At 43.3% G+C, this 16,752-nt stretch overlaps 1 protein-coding gene across 3 annotated transcripts in view; it reads left to right on the forward strand.

The window, feature by feature from the left end:
- The window catches only part of JCAD (junctional cadherin 5 associated), an 83,091-nt gene that overhangs the window by 39,664 nt on the left and 26,675 nt on the right, over positions 1-16,752 (forward strand). For all 3 annotated transcript variants that reach the window (XM_074324742.2, XM_019731529.3, XM_019731530.3), the window contains exons 2-3: positions 119-185; positions 11,723-12,055. In XM_074324742.2, the coding sequence (XP_074180843.2) occupies positions 11,781-12,055 (275 nt within the window). In that variant the 5' untranslated portion in view covers positions 119-185; positions 11,723-11,780. The remainder of the gene's footprint in view (positions 1-118; positions 186-11,722; positions 12,056-16,752) is intronic.

Genomic DNA, 16,752 nt, shown 5'->3' on the forward strand with positions numbered 1-16,752 from the left:
TGCTGAACCCATTCCTGCAGTTTTTTTGCTTTTTTTTTTAACAGATGTTGTTTTTTACCTTTTGAATGGGAAGAGTTATCTCACTCATTAAAACCTTGTTATTGTGCTTTGTTTCAAGGGCCTGCCGACTTAAGGAATGCTGAGGGCCACTCACTTGCCAAGGCCAGCAGCCCAAGGAGGACGAGGTCAGTCTCCAGTACTTTGATATCTGCTTTAAACACTGAATGTCATTTTAAAAGTACAGGAACTACCCCAATACTCAGACTTTGTCAATTATCTTGATTTGAATTTGTGGTCCCTTGTTTAAAATTTGGATTATCACCTTTACTTTCTTTAATTAAATATGTTTTCCAAAAACTTTCTATAGATAATATAGTTGCGAAAAGCCTGACCAAACGGGCAAAGACGATCAGACCACTAAATATCCTTGTGGTTTACTGCTTATTGTTTATCTCTCTATAGCTTACTTATTAAGCTTGTTTCTTCTATACGTAAATGAAAGAAGTTAGATATTATGAAGAGAAACCAAGATATATTTCAAGGAGAGAGAAGAGACAGAGAGAGTAAGTAACTGTACTCGTATGTATAGGAAGAAGAGTTACTGCTGGTTATCTCTCAGTGGGGTTATTGGGAACTTTTACTTTTTGCTTAAACACTGAATTTTGTAGTGTTTACTTCTAGAATAACTTTCTATGACTTTTGTAATTAGAAAATAAGTAAAAATGTAAGAGTTATATGAAATTATGAAATAATTTAACATTTTTATAAAACCTTAGCTCTTTTATTCTAAAGACATTTAAAAACAAAACTACCATGTCATAAACCTAATAGACTATTTTCAGAATCTTTATATGTGGAGTTTAACATACATGATGATAGTGGAATTAAATTCTAACCTATTATAAGTTACACAATTATTTTTGCAAATAGCCAAAAAATTTCCAGAAGATTAAAAAAATCTTATCTAATTTTAGTCCTTTTCTTAATGACTGCTAATCTTTCAGAAATGTTGATGAGATACTTAGGGTCTCATGAAAATGAAGTGAGGTCTCCAAAGCATAATGGTGTGACGTAATTTAAAGGTGAAAGAGAAGATGAGAGAAAGCTTGGGAGAGGAGAGAGAGAGAGAGAGAGAGAGAGAGGAATGTTCACTCAAGTTGAGGGGGAAAAGACAAAAAAGAGAAGTTAGAAGAGACATAGTTAAGAAAAAAATACAGTGCATAATATTTTCTTCTCTTTTCTCTCTCCTTTTGGATCAATGCCTTAACACCGACCCAACCCAGCAAGATTAGAGTTCCAGGATCCTTTTGATGTTAGACTCAAGTTTGTTCTCTCTCTCTGTCTCTCTCTCTCTGTTTGGTCACCTTATAAAAACAACTCAGTGATGGTTACCCTACTAAAATTATTGCTTCACAGATTAAATATACTTTTTATGATTTAGGAGATTTTAACAAGTTGAGGGTCCTGGCAGAGCTGGCCATCGTACTACGTGGTATGGTCATGACGTTGTGTGAGAACTTACTGTTCCAGAACTTAAACTGGAACTGTTGGCGTTCTTTATTTAATTATTAAGGCTGAGAAGGGAAATGATAATCCTATTGCTCATAATAAAATACATAGCTCTCTACAAAAAAAGAAAAGCTATAGAATGCATTAGAAGTCCATGTATCAATTAGCAACATGCTCCATTCTGGTTTGTTTTATGTCTTAACTGTTTACCTCTTGTTTAAAGAAAGTATTTTGTTATATATTAGTCATAACATTAGACAGAAAAATTGTCAGTTGAAGAAATATTTACAGAGAACTGCCAACAATTTGAGGGACTAATTACATCTTAAGTATGGAATGTTTGTGAATACAGCTAAGTTTTAGGTTTTCTAGGGAGTAAGAATGTCTAATCAAGACCTTTAGAATGCCATTTGTAATCTTGTATTAGATTCTATCAGCAGAACATGTAATTTTAGGCTTACTGCAAATAAGTTAAGAATCTCTGTATCAGATAAGACACATGCACCAAATACTAGACCCTTAGAACCTTTTGTGATTTATTATTCATTTATTCTTAAGTGTTTCTTTTATTCTCTTTGAGTCTTGCAAATGTGTAATATATTTTCAAAGATGCATTTTCCTAATCCTACCTATGCAACTCTTTGTTTTTAAAAGTGTTTTTTTATGATGATGAAATAATATTAAGTTAAAGTATATGAAAGTGCCAACATTAGACCTTTTTTTTTCACCTGTAAAATGGCAACTTTATATGGTTCCACCTAATACATTTCATGACAGAACCTCATAAAATACAGTAAAGCATAAATAAGGACATTAAAAACAAAACAAACCTGAGACTCCGATACTATTTTGGTGTTTCTTTTTGGTGTCCTCCCAAACCGTCCTCCCCTCCCCCCAATCCCGGCATGTGCATGTAAACGAAACTGGTATTACACTGAACCTATGGTTTGGTACCCTGTCTTGATTATTTAATGTGGTACCATGAGCATTTCCCTGTGCCCTTGTATATTTGAAAACATCATGTTATGCATGTTATACATGTTATAGTCTACCATGTGGATGCACCAGAAGTTTTCTAACCATCCCTTAAATTGACATTTAGTCTGATTTTTCATTTTCGTGATTAAAACTTGGACACATATCCTTGTATAAAATTTTGTGTGTATCTCTGATTATTTCATTAGGATGACTCCTAAGACGTGAGATGATTAGTCCATAATAAGGTTTTATATTTTTAAAGATTTTTATAACATATTGATTACTTTTAGGAAAGGAAATACCCATTTACACACAGACTGGCCCCCAACACACATTCATACACCCACAAATAGGAGAGCTTCCATAGCTCATCATGCCCTAACCAACAACAAATAGTGCTTTGTAAAAGCTTCACTAATTTGATAAGTGAATAATAGCATTTTGGTTTAATTTACATATCTTTAATTATAGGTGAGTGAACATTTGTTTCATATTTTTAAATGGGGTATTTGTGTCTTTCCTTTATTAATTTTCAGTTCATATTCTAGGCAAATTTTGAAAAGGAAGACACGTTCTGGTTGATTTAATGAGCTTAATACTTGCTTTCATTCATTCAACTGTCTTGGGAGCCTTATAACTATAAATAGGAGAATAAAATTCTTTTTTTAATTAAAGTTTATTGGGGTGACAATGGTTAGTGAAGTTGCATAGGTTTCAAGTGTACAATTCTGTAATACATCATCTATATATCACATTTGGGGAGGATGCAATGGTACCTGTTCAGTAACATTCATTTGCGAGTCTCAGCCTCTAATGATGAGAATACCCATAATTGAAGTAGCACCATTTAGACTATGCCACCCACATGGAGGGTGCTGATGGGTCTTATGTGTCTTTACGTTCTCTGGCACAGAGCCCAGGCCTTGCACATTCAGTGCAGAATAAATGTCTTCACCAATTTAACTTGGAATAAGTGTGCAGCTCCCGGGATAGAGAATTTGCAGATGGTGTACTCCCTGGCCTCCCCTCAGCTGCTCCTCTGCTCGGTCTGTGGCCATTAGCTCTGCTCTCCTGGTTGGCATCTGTATGGGTGCTATGAGGCCAAGGTCAGAGGCTCTATCTTCATATCTTCTGTGTCCTGGCCACAAGCCATGTTCTTTTCCCTGTGGCAGCTGACTTAGAAATGCATGCAGTTCATGTCAAGGGAGAACATGCTGGAGAGAGGGGCAGGTTTCTAGAGCCAGAAGGACCCCGAAGAACCTTTAGTTCAACCTTCTTATTTCACTTCTTTAGGAGAAGACTGAAACCTGAAGAGGTTCTCTCCTTTTCTCTTGCTCAGTGTTTCAGGGTCAGTTCAACACAACAGCAACAGAGAAAGATAGAAATTCATCCCTACAGCGAGCATGTGGACAATTCGACTCCGTGCTTAAATGCTGATGGGTTGTTGACAACACTTTCCTAATTGTATCGTCCCTTCTGTGTGAATATAAGCGATATGGCTAATATTTAAAGAACTTAGAAATCTACCACACAACAAGATTAAGTGGCCTCATTCAGGTTCTTTGGAAGGGACAAGTAATCTGATGAAAATCTATTTGAAAATGATTTTTGCAAAAAGAAAATTTTGTGCAAATAGGCTGGTTAAACCAAAGTCAAATTGCCTGTCATCTTCTCCAACCAATAGTTGTTTCCAATTTCTGTATTTCTCTTAGTGACTAAGAGAAATTATCTTAGTCACTGAGACTGAAATCCATTGTATTTCTTCCCTTGAAAATTACTCTTATTATGCCTTTTTGTCTCATCTCCTCTGCTCATCTCCCTGCACATTACAATAGGAGGGACTTATAACTATGTGTCCCCACATTTGTTCTTGCTCTGGCCACTTTAGTTCTTTCCCTTGCTTTCTGAAACTCTGTGGTTTCCCGTTGTCTGCTGAAATAAAGTCCACATTCTATTCATGTTGCAGATAAGAGTGAGTATATCTATGTAGATAACTTTTTTTTAGAATTTACTTTTTTCTGAAAGTTACTCCTTTCCCATTTTTCATAGACATAGTTTGTCTGCTTTTCAGTTTCACACAACGGGTTTTATGATAGCTCTGTGTTACTGACAAAGAGCCTGAAACCCAAAATGATTGAAGAGGTCTGCTGAAGATCACGAAGTGATTGCATGGTGTACTTGTGAATGACTCATATCACTGAGTGTTTAGAAATTCACATTAGTATTGCCATCAAGACATTATAGGCAAATGAGGCATCAACCCTGTGTGTGTGGGCATGTGTGCACACACACACACATGCATGTGTGAATAATGTGTGTGTGTGTGTGTGTGTGTGTGTGGTGTGTATAAGGAAAGAAGCATTTAGAAGAGCCATCCTAATCTCAGAGAATAAAGAGAATTTTTTTCCTTTTAAATATATAGTTTTTAATTTTAATGTCACCATGCCTTCTATCTTTTCTTGTTTATGCATTATTTTGTAAATTAGCAAACTTTTGTTGCTATTCAAAAAGGAACTATAGATGGATGAGCCTAAAACAGTAGCACAGACTTTGAAGCTAGCCTATGTTGGTTTGAACCTTGTGTCTGGACTTACCAGCTGTGTAACCTTGGACTCAGTCTCAATTTTCTTGTCTGTGAAATGGAGACATCAATGTCTGCAGCAGGAAGTGTGCTGTCGATGTTACATAAAACAAAGTGTGCCAAGCAACTAACAGAGTATCTGGCAGGTTGTAGATCCTCAATGGATGGTTGATGTGCTGCTTGCTCTCTTGAGCTTATAGAGCAGGCTCTTCCTTCTACTTTGTATATAGAAAGATATTGGGGCAGAGGGGAATAAATTAACCACAAATTGGAGAGTATTCTTGATGAATTTGTTATGCATCTACTGGAGAGTATCTTGAGCATTTCACCGCCTGTCACAAGCATCCTCAAGGGGGGAAAGTAATAGAATATAAACCTATTGGTTCCATGAATCAATCAAAAAACTCAGTGCAGGCAAGCGTGGCTGTTCAGCACTGTTATCCCCGCATCCCATCCCCTCTAAACCGCCTAAATTAGAGACTGCATGCAATAAGCATTTCTTTTAGGGTCTCATCTCATGAATTTAATTTAATTTAAACCAGTCTCATCGAGGTGAACAAGAGAACTGTGGATTGAGTGTCTTCTGACCCGGCTCAGTGTTACTAGATTTGTATTTCCTTCACTGTTTCTTCAATTATGATTCAAAGCTTGTAAGTAGCATTTTAGTAACAGAGATAAGAAGCATAAGTTTATATTTATCTTATCCTTTTTCGTGTTATACACGCAGCACAAAATCTTTCTTCTATAAAAAGAGAATTTTTATAAATCCATTTTTTTTCTTTCTATATATAATTGACCCTTGAACAGCATGGAGGTTACAGGTGTCAACCCCTCATGCAGTTGAAAATCCACATATAACTTTTTTCTCTCCCAAAACTTAACGACTAATAGCCTACTGTTGACTGGAAGCCTTACTGATAACATAAACAGCGAATGAAGATATGGGTTGTATGTTATAGGTATTATACGCTATATTCTTATGGTAAAGTAAGCTATAAAAAAAGAAAATGTGATTAAGAAAATCATAAGGAAGAGAAAATACAGTATTGATTGAAAACCATATGTGTATAAGGGGGGCTGTGAAGTTCAAATCCATGTTGTTCATGGGTCAACTGTACTGTCCTACTAAGTTTGTGTTAATCAAATGGCTTCATTCACTCAACCCTAGTTGTACAACTGGGTGAGAAATTCTCTGAGAGGGTGGCTGGGCCTAGCTCTGATTTCTCTTTAGTTAAATCGAGCAATGCCACAAAGTCCATAGAAATGACTATCCTAATATCCTAAAGCTCCGAGGAGCCCCATAACCTTGGGATAAAGTCACAGACCCATCTATTTTACACATGAGAAAACGGAGGCTCAGAAGTTACATAAGCTGAGAAAGGCCGCCTACCAAGGGAAGCCAGGATGGAAACTTAAGTCATTCTGATGTCAAAGCGTGTGCATGTTCTTAGTATGCTCTGCCACCCTCTCTACACTTGTGCAGGAGAAAGTCTGCAAGCACCTCCTACCCGAGATGAGAAGAAATAGCTGAACCCGTGCTACCCAGAAAACTAGATCCATTAGGACATGTGTCCCTTTGATAAAGCTGTTTTACTGTAGTGGTAGAATTTTTAAACGGATTTGTAGATTTTATTTTTGAAGTGATGGACTAACTCTAGGAATACATGGGCCAGAAAATAGTAGGAAAAAGTGAGAAGAACAATAGTGAAATCAAAAGAAACAAGAAGCTGTGTCTTGGCTTTCTCATACCAAAGAGAGAGAATGAAAGTGGCAGCAGTGCAGAGCTGCGTCATTTCCAGGGACCTGCGGCTTCCCTCTTTGCCCCTGCAGTGCTGGTTTCTCTGTCCCCAGTGACAGTGTACGCAGACCTCAGGTGCCAAGCCCCTCATAGGTCATAGGCAGAATGAGGAAGGAAGCAGAAGACAGTACTTTCCCTTAAGGAGATGTATTTCTTTTTCATTTACTGACCTTCAGAATAGGAAAGTAGTTTCACTTAGTAGCTGTTAGGTCTTCTGAAAAGAAGACCTAACCGGAAAATAAGCCTTAGCCTGATTTTTCAGTATGACATCCTCTGAATGTAAGCCCTAATGCGTCTTTTGGGGCAAACCTTAATATAAGACCCGGTCTTATTTTGGGGGAAACATGGTATGCCTTTTCTTGGAAAGAACACTTTTGATAAGAGAGAAGAGTTATATTTGCTGTTGAGAACAGAGCAATGAACTTGTTACACCGAGGGATTTCTCATAGATTGGTAGGGTCTTTGAACTTGCCGAAATCTCAGAGGTCATTTAGTCCAGCTCCCTGATCAGGGCAGGAATGATTTCAAATTGTAGGTTGTGACCTACTAAGACGCCATGAAATTTAGTGGGCGGTGTGACCTGCCTTTTAAAAAAGTGAAATAGAATAGCGTGATTACAGTTCATGTCAGGATGTGAGGGTGCATATTTTTCCTTTAAAAACTTGATTGATGTGTGTGCGCACACCTTCGGTAGCTGGCTATAAAAAGAAAAAAGTTTCCAAGTAAGTTGTGCTTAAGAACCTCCCCACACAAAAAAAAGAAAAGAGAAAAAAAAAAAGAAGAAGCTCCCCACTAGGAACTCCCAACTTTCAGAGGCAGCGGTGCCTTGATGGACTGTTCGGTTAACATGTTTGTTCTTATGTTAAATGTTCCCTCTGTGTGAATGGTATTCAGACATTCATAGAATGAATACAGTATTTCTAGTGGGCTCATTTGTCTCGTTATTGTGTCCTGGCTCAGCCAATGCCAGAAGGCCCTTCCTTACCCGAGACTGTATCTAGGCACACGCACTGCCTTGACCACTCCTACAGGGTCCACAATGAGTATTTGAGACAAGGCAACAAACAAAAGTAGTAAAGGAAAAAACTTCTTAAATGACCTGGCTGGAAAATCATCCTTATAGGGGGATCTTACCGTGCAGATCTACCCTGAAGTAGAGGATTTGTTTGGCTTAGAGGCAATCTTTCCAGAAGCCTTCCTGGCCCTTTGAGGTGGGGTAAGGGTCCATTCCGTGTCACCATGTCCTTTTTCCTGTCACAGTGCTATGGCACTATGGAGAGGTGGCTAGTTCCTGTCACTAATGCATGCATATGTCATGTTTTGATGGCTTGTTTTCCAGTTGTCTGTACAGCAAGACAGTCAGATTCTCAAGGGCAAAGACCGTGTCTTATTCATTACCATAGTTTTAGTGCCTGGTGCATTATAGGCGGTCATAAATTGTGTTAATGTTTATAATGTTTGTAAAATAACATTGACTGTTCTACAAGAGTGAGTTGGATGGAGATTGGAGCAGCCATTCACAAAGCACAAGAGATGTGGGTGCTATAAAGTGGCACGACTTTGGAAATCAAGAGTGACATCCCAAATGATACCAAAGGAATTAGGAAATGGTCTAAACTGCAGGATGAAAATTAATAACTAATTGAACTATTTCCATAAGGCAAATAACTCTGCCTTCACTGACAAACTAGAGACATTGTAGCATAAACAATCCACCATCTTATATTTGTGTGGTGGTTTCCACTTTTACATATTCTTATTTGGCCCTCAGAACAGTCTGGTGAGACAGGAAGATAGTGGCATGGCCATTTTGCAGATCAGAAAACTGAGGTTTGATGCAGTTAATGACTTGCTCTAGGACCAGAGCTGGGGCTAGATGTCAGCACGAACACCGGGATTAAAAGGATCACACCTAATACTGTTTGAACTATTTGAACTGTACACATATCTGCCAAGTTGTGAAATCTGTTATAATAACTGACATTTATCAGTTTTGGTGTGTGTTTGTCTTTCTAACAACGCTTTGAGTTTAATTAAATGCTGTTGACGTAGAATGCTGACATGTCAGGATTGGAAAGAAACTTTAGAAGGGACAGCTTTTAATCCAGCAACTCATTAGATGCCTGGCTCCTCCTGGTCCCCTCAGGGTCCCTTCCTGGTGGCCTCTATAATTGATGTGTTAGTGAGACAGCCCTTTCCATCTTAAGTAGATAAGGATGCTGAAGAAAGTAAGCTGAATATGCCAGGGATTAGAGAAACCATGTGACTGTTTAATCGTGTGTATAAGGGAAGAGGTGGTGGTCAGTGTGGGTGTGGAGATGAGGTAGAGGCCAGAGTCTGAGTTGGGATTGAGAAGGTGACGAGTGTGAGCCTAAGGGAGAAAGGGCCTGCATGGATTGAACAGTGTATGGGAACACTCGCTTGGCTTACGGGGCCGGTGGGTCATCCCCTCTCCACTGCGCCTCTCCCACCTGGCCCCAGGTCCTGTGTGCTGAAGCTGGCAGATTTCATACTCCTGCTGCCACAAGCTCTGGCCTCAAAAGGTTAGGAATTTCCAGTGATCAATACGCTTTTGACCTCAGACCTACAAGTCAAGTTATGGCTCGTAGAGGTCTGAAACTTTCTAGGAAGATGTTAATAGCTTGGCCTGGGTTGTGTTGCCACTTAAGGGTTTGCTAAATATAATGACCATACAGACATAGCCATCATGGACCAGCTTACCGAACCCCAGGAGAGACATGAGCCACATACATGTTTGTAAGTGTCACTTCTTACCACGCCACCAAGGGACTGCAGCACTGACCTGTCCCGCTGTGTATGGATGGACAGTTGGAGTGCAGTGCACTTTTCTTTTAAAGAGCCTGACATAGTCAGAGAGAGAAACTGAGTATCACAAGCCCTTAACTCTAGCTGTAAGTGGGGTGCTGACTGGATGTGTGCAACCGAGCCAGTGAGTCTGGGGACCCTGGTCTAGGCCACCAGGATTCTGTTGTTATTTTATTTCTTTACTTCTAGGATAATTATATCCCAAATCTATTTTAAATGTTAATTCCCTCTCTCATACACATGCACGTGCAGTTTTTCTAGTGAACTCCTAATCATGCTTCAAAACTTAGCTCAAATGCCCCTTTCTCTCGTTGGTTCATTCACACAATGGCTATTTATTGAGAGCACACTATGTGCTAGTGCTGGGGGTAGAGTGACAAATAAAACAAAGACCCTGCCTTCCTCTTCTTGCCTCTATGTGCCCTTGGCCCTGTGTTTGTAATGGAATCGCTTTCCTCTGCAGTCTCCAGTCCAGTGACTTGCTCAATTGAATCAAAGGACAAATGCTTGCCTCTCTGATCCTTCCATTTCTGTCTAAGCGAATGACCCGGTTGTACAGGTCCCTCAAAGATACACAGCAGGAGTGTCAGGAATGGCGGAACTGCTGTGGAGAGTTTTCTACTAGTGCAGTAACTACCAGAGCTTGTCAACCTCCCATAAAATGTAGGTACCTCATGGGAAATTATAGCCTTGCAAAGTTTGGTGATCTCCATGCTGACCACTGAGACTTTGCTGCCGCCGTAACCTAGCATGTGACAAAGAGAGAGGACATGCGCAGTCAGCAGAATTGTGTGATGGGCCCCAGGAAGAATTCCCACCGGCAGGAAGCACATGCGTCTCCCTGTCACCTGCACACGGGCCCGCAGGCATTTCCTGGCCATTGTTCGATGGGGCTGCCACAACGCAATTTCCGTTCACCAGTGAAGTGGGGCTGGAGCTGGCCGAGCTCTTACAGGCCTGGCTTTGGTGTGCTTCTTGCCCAGCCGAGTGTCATAACCTCTGGGGAGCCAGATCCATCCGACCAAACTGCCTTCCCCTCTATTAACAATGGGAAGACAGAGGAAAGAAGATTCTCTTGTGTAAAAATAAACATGGCAGCCCCACCTATTTTCACACATGTGCTGTCCAATAGGTTCCTGTCCGTTTTAATTCTTTTTTTGCTGGTACAATGGCCATAGGACAGTTTACTCGGGGAAGTAGCTGCCGGTAAATTAATGTACCGTGGCAGGATTTGGATGTGGACACCCTTGGCCCAAAGAAGTAAAACTTTTCCCCAAGATTTATTGGGAAGAAATGTGATTCTTTAAAGTTTCATATGGAAAAGAGAAGTTTGGGATTTGCAGTGGGTTGGACACGTATGCTTGATCAGTGTGTCATGTGCTTTCTCATTATGAGCCTAAAAACTTAAGAGCTATTTTCAGCAGCTAGTTAACCTCCCTGGTGGAGGAAAGAAGATTCTTTTCTGCTCTAGCTGCCCTTGCTACGGTATGTCGTGGTGAAGCACATCATCGCTAGGTGTTGATTAAAGCTCTCGCTCTGGCCTTTTAGAGCAAAAGGTATGTCTACAAGATGAAAGCAAGGAAGTATAAGAAGATGAAGCCAGACGCTGTTACTTTCTCTTTTTAGAAACATGAGGTAGTAATTGCAAGTTTTGAGCCTGTATTTATTTTCTCCCGTCTCCTTATACGTTTTATTTTCAGATGACTGGGGCAAGGGGATGGTGGAACTGTCAATCATTTCATTGCTTAAACTCTGTTCTGGACTCTTCTCCAAGAGGCAGCCACCAGAAGGTGGGGTCCCCAGAATTACCACCACCTCCTGCAGAGTTCCTGCTGTGTGCATGCTCTCGACTTGCATAAGACAGAGTAATTTCAGGCAGAGCAGTCACCATTTCTTCCCTTCCTGTGCAGGCACCGCGCTGTGCTCGTAAGCAGGGTCTGGCTGGGTCAGGGTGAAGGGACGAGGCAGTATCAGGTAAAGTTGTAGGGAGCACAGGTGAGTCCTCATGAACCTCTCTGTTGTCCCCTCAGTGTGGGTCTTGCCACCACGACGGTCCCAGCGGCGGAGCTTTGATGAGGCCAGTGCATTATGTACAGTGTAGAAGACCTCCTGATTTCTCATGGATACAAACCGTCAAGAGCTCTCCCGGCACCACACGAGGATCACTGCGAGGGGCGCCAGCCCGTGCGGACGAGAGCCAGAGCGGGCCTGCTGAACGGGTGTGAGGATGGCCCTGCCGCCTTCCCACACAGTAAGGCATCCCTGGGGACAGGACACGGGAATGACTCCGAAAATGACCGCCGCACACTGAGAGGCCACGGAGAGCCCCAGAGAACCTCTGCTGCCAGAACGTCTGAGGCGGGGTAAGCTTCCATGGGAACCCACCATTTTCTTCAGACTTGGGGGCTTGGCAGTGGGTCTGTAAGGAAAATCCTTCAGTGCCTTATAATTGGCAAGGGCCAGGGAGAGAGGGGGGGTGAGGGCCAAGAGCACTGCTTTCCATGGAGCTATTAGCATGTTCCAAGAGCGCTGAGCACAGGCCTTAGTAGGCCTTTAGTAAATCGTGGCGAGTAAACAAATTCTCATGCTAAACATGGCGTTTCAGTACTTGGCTTCGGTGTTCCCTTGTAATGTCTTGATACTGCCTCAGCTAGGAATCATTTAAAAACTCTGCGAAAGCTAGTTTATGTCAGGCACACATTCCTAGTACATTTGGCTTTCTTAATTTATGTCGATATTTGGTACATTACAGAGTTGAAAGAGGTCTGTATTTCCCTCCATTTGTGAACGACACCTTTCTTCTTGTATATTCATATAATTCCACTGGCTCCCAACTCGTGTTTCCCTTGTACACACACTGGCCCTAATGGGGGTCCCCATCTGCATACAGCTGCATCTGTGGGTGTTTTCTTACAACAGGGTGGGTTGAGTGGGGGAACAGGAGGGTTAAAAAAGAGAGAATTTCGGCAGCTTGCCATTGAGCCAGCATGGGAGAGGAGCCCTGTAACTCTCATCCAAGCAGTTTTGACCTAGAGGAAACCTTTGTCATCACTTCATAAAATTGTGTTTGTCTTTAATGCTGTGTTGGGACCAGGCTCAGACTGGGGAAGGAAGGCTCTGCTTCTATCGAGCATGTGATGAAACTGTGTGTAACCTGGAAGAAATGGACCGGTCTTTAAAGGAAACAAACAAGCAAACAAAAATGGGAGTGAATTAAGTCTAAAGAGAATGAACTAGCCTTTCCTAGTTAGAAGTCACCTTTTCACAGGAAGGGTCTTCCTTGTTTGGTTGACAGCTTTCAGGCAAACAGTGGGAGGGATTTTGTTCATGTAATTCAGTGTATCCAATACCTTGGTTATTGAGTAAAAGCAGAGGTGATCGCCCCTCTTCATGCCCAGTGTAGTAAAAGCAGGTTTGTGTTGCCAAGTGAGAACCACTTCTTTGGAGAGGGGCAAGAGTCATTCATTGACGGGGCCAGGTTCAGGGGAGGACACAGAATAGAAAAGAACTTGAAGCTGCTTTTCTTTGACCTTGGCCTTCACAACTCGCACTTGTGTCCATTGCTGTCTTGGGCCTGCATGTCTTTTCAGCCATGTTTCCTGAGAAACGCCCACCGTAAACTTTGAAAGAAGGTGCTTATGGACAAGTTGGCTAATATTTAGGACACCTTAGTTACTACTACACAAACTTGTGCTTGATTTTATCCTGACTTCTGTTGCTTCTAGTTTTATGCCAAATATATCTGTACTTTCCATCTTGGATTTCAGGGTCCTGAGGCTGTACCTGGGTTCCTCCTTCTTTTGTATTTCCTGGAGAGTGTTACTGTGCTGGGCACAGAGGGTGTTTACTGTCAGTTCATTCTTCCCACCCTTGTTGCAGCTGTTGAGAAGCAGGAGGCTGTTTCTAAGCAGTGGCTGTAGAATTCATGCGAACGTACCATGTAGGCTGTGTGGGGTCTCCCTCAATGTTGATGGTCTGGATCAGAGATGAGAGTTGGGTCCATAGAATCCCCTTTAGAATTCCGTATGGGCATTGTGTCTCCCAACCTCTTCCACAACTTGCTGAGGACATTCTCGCCCCTGTGTGATAATAGGTTCCTGTGGACCTCACAGCCCATCAGCCTGGCCTCTAGGTGGGTGGGCATAATCTGGTCGGCCAGCAGTTGTTCTTTCCACCGCGAGTAAAGCACTCAGATAAGCGGCTTTGTGCTGCACTGGATGACTCCGTATTAGATGACAGAGATCTCAAAAGATCTGGCCACTTTCCCCGTTTCTGAGGTTGGCTGATGACTTGGGAGGTGTATAGTAGCTTTTGGATTGAACGTTGCCTTGTCAGGTGGAAAGAGAAAATGCATACATGTTTGCAAAAATCTATGCCAGTGCCCAACGCCTCAGAGACCCGCTGCAGGGCTTCCTGGGATGTAATGAAATGACATCTTTCTTCAGTAGCTAATAGTGAACTGAAAACAGGAGGTGAACAGAAAGGTGGGCAGGAGGAGGATTATTTTTCCTCATTAGGGAAAAACAAGTGCTGTGGGGGGAAATAAATAGGTGCTAATAGTTAACAGCTTAAAATTTTTTTAAAAAGGAAAAGGAAAACCAAGAATGCTTCAGCTTACGTAACTTCTAAATCTGGGTGAATATGCGGTTCTGTGCCAGGTCTCAGCCTTCAGTCTGTCCCTGAGTGCAGCCTGGTCCTGCAGCCTGGCCTGGTCAACAGTGACCTTGCTGGGCTGGCCTCTGGGTCCAGGGGAGGGCAAGGCCCAGAACGATTCTGTGCAGCTCCAAGCCACCCGGTGACTGGGAAGCCTCACGAGGGCCCCCTCTTCCTGCAGTTTCTTGGGTGGGGTGAGGTCTGCCCTAGAGTGTGTCCCTCTGCCATGGGGCCACTTAGTTTCTGGGGATGATGGCCATCAGTCACTTGGAAGGCCACAGGGGCCAAACAGGCTGTTTTATTCTTGCGGAATGGCAGAGCTGGAGGCACATTGGCAATGCCATTCTTTTATCACTGAGGAGAAAGTCGGCGGCTTGGCGAGGGCTGCTGGAAGCCTGGCTTGGCTACAGGCCCTGGGCTGCCAGGCGGACTGGTGGCCACTGCTCTATAGCAGTGCTGGGCCTGGCGGAGCTCTCCCATGGCCCAGTTTGAAAGGGGCGTTCAAGCCTCAGAGCGCCATTTATGGTTGCTCCGTGCTGGGCTGTCCTGTCTCACTTCCTCGTCCTCTGCCCTCCCAATGGCCCGTGTGGATGTGGAACTGCTCTCCAAGCGCAGCTGCGTCCCTTTCCTGTCTGGGAGCTGCAAAAGGAATGCATCCTGTCATACTTACATTAGGGACGTGTCCGTCATGCTGCTTCTCTGTGTACATGGCTGAGGCTCTGTGAATGAAGGTGGTGCTGCGGGGGGCGTGGGGAGAGTGGTCAGGACTGTCTCCCTCTGATAGTTAACATTGTCCGAGAATCAAGTTTCTTATGTAAGGGCTGGTCATAGCCAGTAAAACTTAAAAAGAAAAGGATACACACGTGGAGTTTTGACTAGACGTCCAGGCATTCAGGATAGTGCTTCATAACTTGCTGAAGAGGTTGTGCGTTGAGCGTTTACTATCGTTAGACCAAGAGGTACTGAGCACCCACAATGGGACGAGAATGACAGCTCTGATGTGAGGAGAGGTGAGAGGCCGAATTTGCTGAAACGTTCTTATACTCAAGCCACAGACCCAGGCCCAAGAGTCAATTCTAACTTTACACAGTTTATCCAAATTGATTAGCGAGCACTTGTTTTCCAGAGCTACATTCAGTGTGTTGCACTGTCCGTCTCAGGGCTGGTAACTTAAAGCACAGATGATGGTCTCTGAACCCTGACCTTGTGGCTCCCTGCTCAGGGGCCTTCCTGGACCCCCACTGCTGGTATTGTCAACCTCCAGCTCTTTTGTGGGCCCTGCAGGCCTTCTCCAAGCCCGATCTGCCTTTCCTGTGCCCTATCCTGTTTCCAGGCTGCCAGCCACGCAGGGCTCCCCTGTGTGCTCCCCACTCCCTAGCCCTCCCTGGAAGCCCCAGAACCCTCTCCCCCCACCTCCCGCTGGAAACCCACCTTATCTGTTCAACTTCTTCAGCTTCCTCTCGTTAGTCTCTCGCATGTGTTTTTCCAGCACTTTCTCCTAGTCCCCAGGATTGTCAGCTTCCTGAAGGCTGACACCATTTCTCATTCCTCTCGGGTTTTGCTAATTCCTATTAAAGAATTTTGCATTTATTAAACACGCAAACTTTTTTTTTTTTTAAGTAAATTCATTGGATCAAACCTAGTACTTATATGGCAAGGCAGCTGTGTAAGTGTTGAGTGTTTCGGATCACTGAGCTTATGTGGGATAAGAGGTGCAGAAGGGTTCGCCAGTGAGAGGACCTGTGTGAGGCTAGTTTGGGGAGGTTCCATTGTGAAAAGGAGGGGTGTTGGCTTTCGCGTGAGGCACTTACGGTAGCAGTGCTGATAGCTTTCTCCGTGCACGCTACCTCGTGGGGGGCTAGCAGGGGGGGAGGGCGGAGGAAATAACAGTCGGAGACTGAGAAACACTCCCAGCAGGCCATCTAGTCCCTCCTCTGTGGCTTCTGTGAGGACAGGAAACTGAGCCCACCTAAGTGAACAGGGAGGTTGTTGTGAGGACGCTCCACAGGGAGGAAAAGAAGACTCGTGGGCCTCACTCGAAAGGGGATGAGCGAGCTGGGAGTCAGGATTGGCCCCGTCAGTTGATGTCTCTCTGGGTTGGGGGTCTCCTGGGGGACTCTTTGGGTCTCTGTCCCATGTTGTCATTGTCTCTGCCTCTCCCTGCACTTCTGTTCCCTCCTCTGCCTACCAGCCTCTTCCCTTCACGGACAGTTACTCTTCCCAGGAACTTGGGCTCACGGTGACTTTTATTCTCCTCTTGCCTCTGCGTGATGCTTTAACTCCAGAGCCCCCAATGACCACGGCCTGTGTCTCTTAGTTAGATTTTTGAGAGAAAGAACGGATAGTGTTGGGCAGCCAGTGGGTGCTGAGGCCGACCGTCTTCCAATCAGTGGGGACGGGAAATGGG

Source organism: Rhinolophus sinicus, chromosome 1 (assembly GCF_057876585.1).
Source record: "Rhinolophus sinicus isolate RSI-liver-muscle chromosome 1, RSI-T2T, whole genome shotgun sequence".
Lineage (NCBI taxonomy): Eukaryota > Metazoa > Chordata > Mammalia > Chiroptera > Rhinolophidae > Rhinolophus > Rhinolophus sinicus.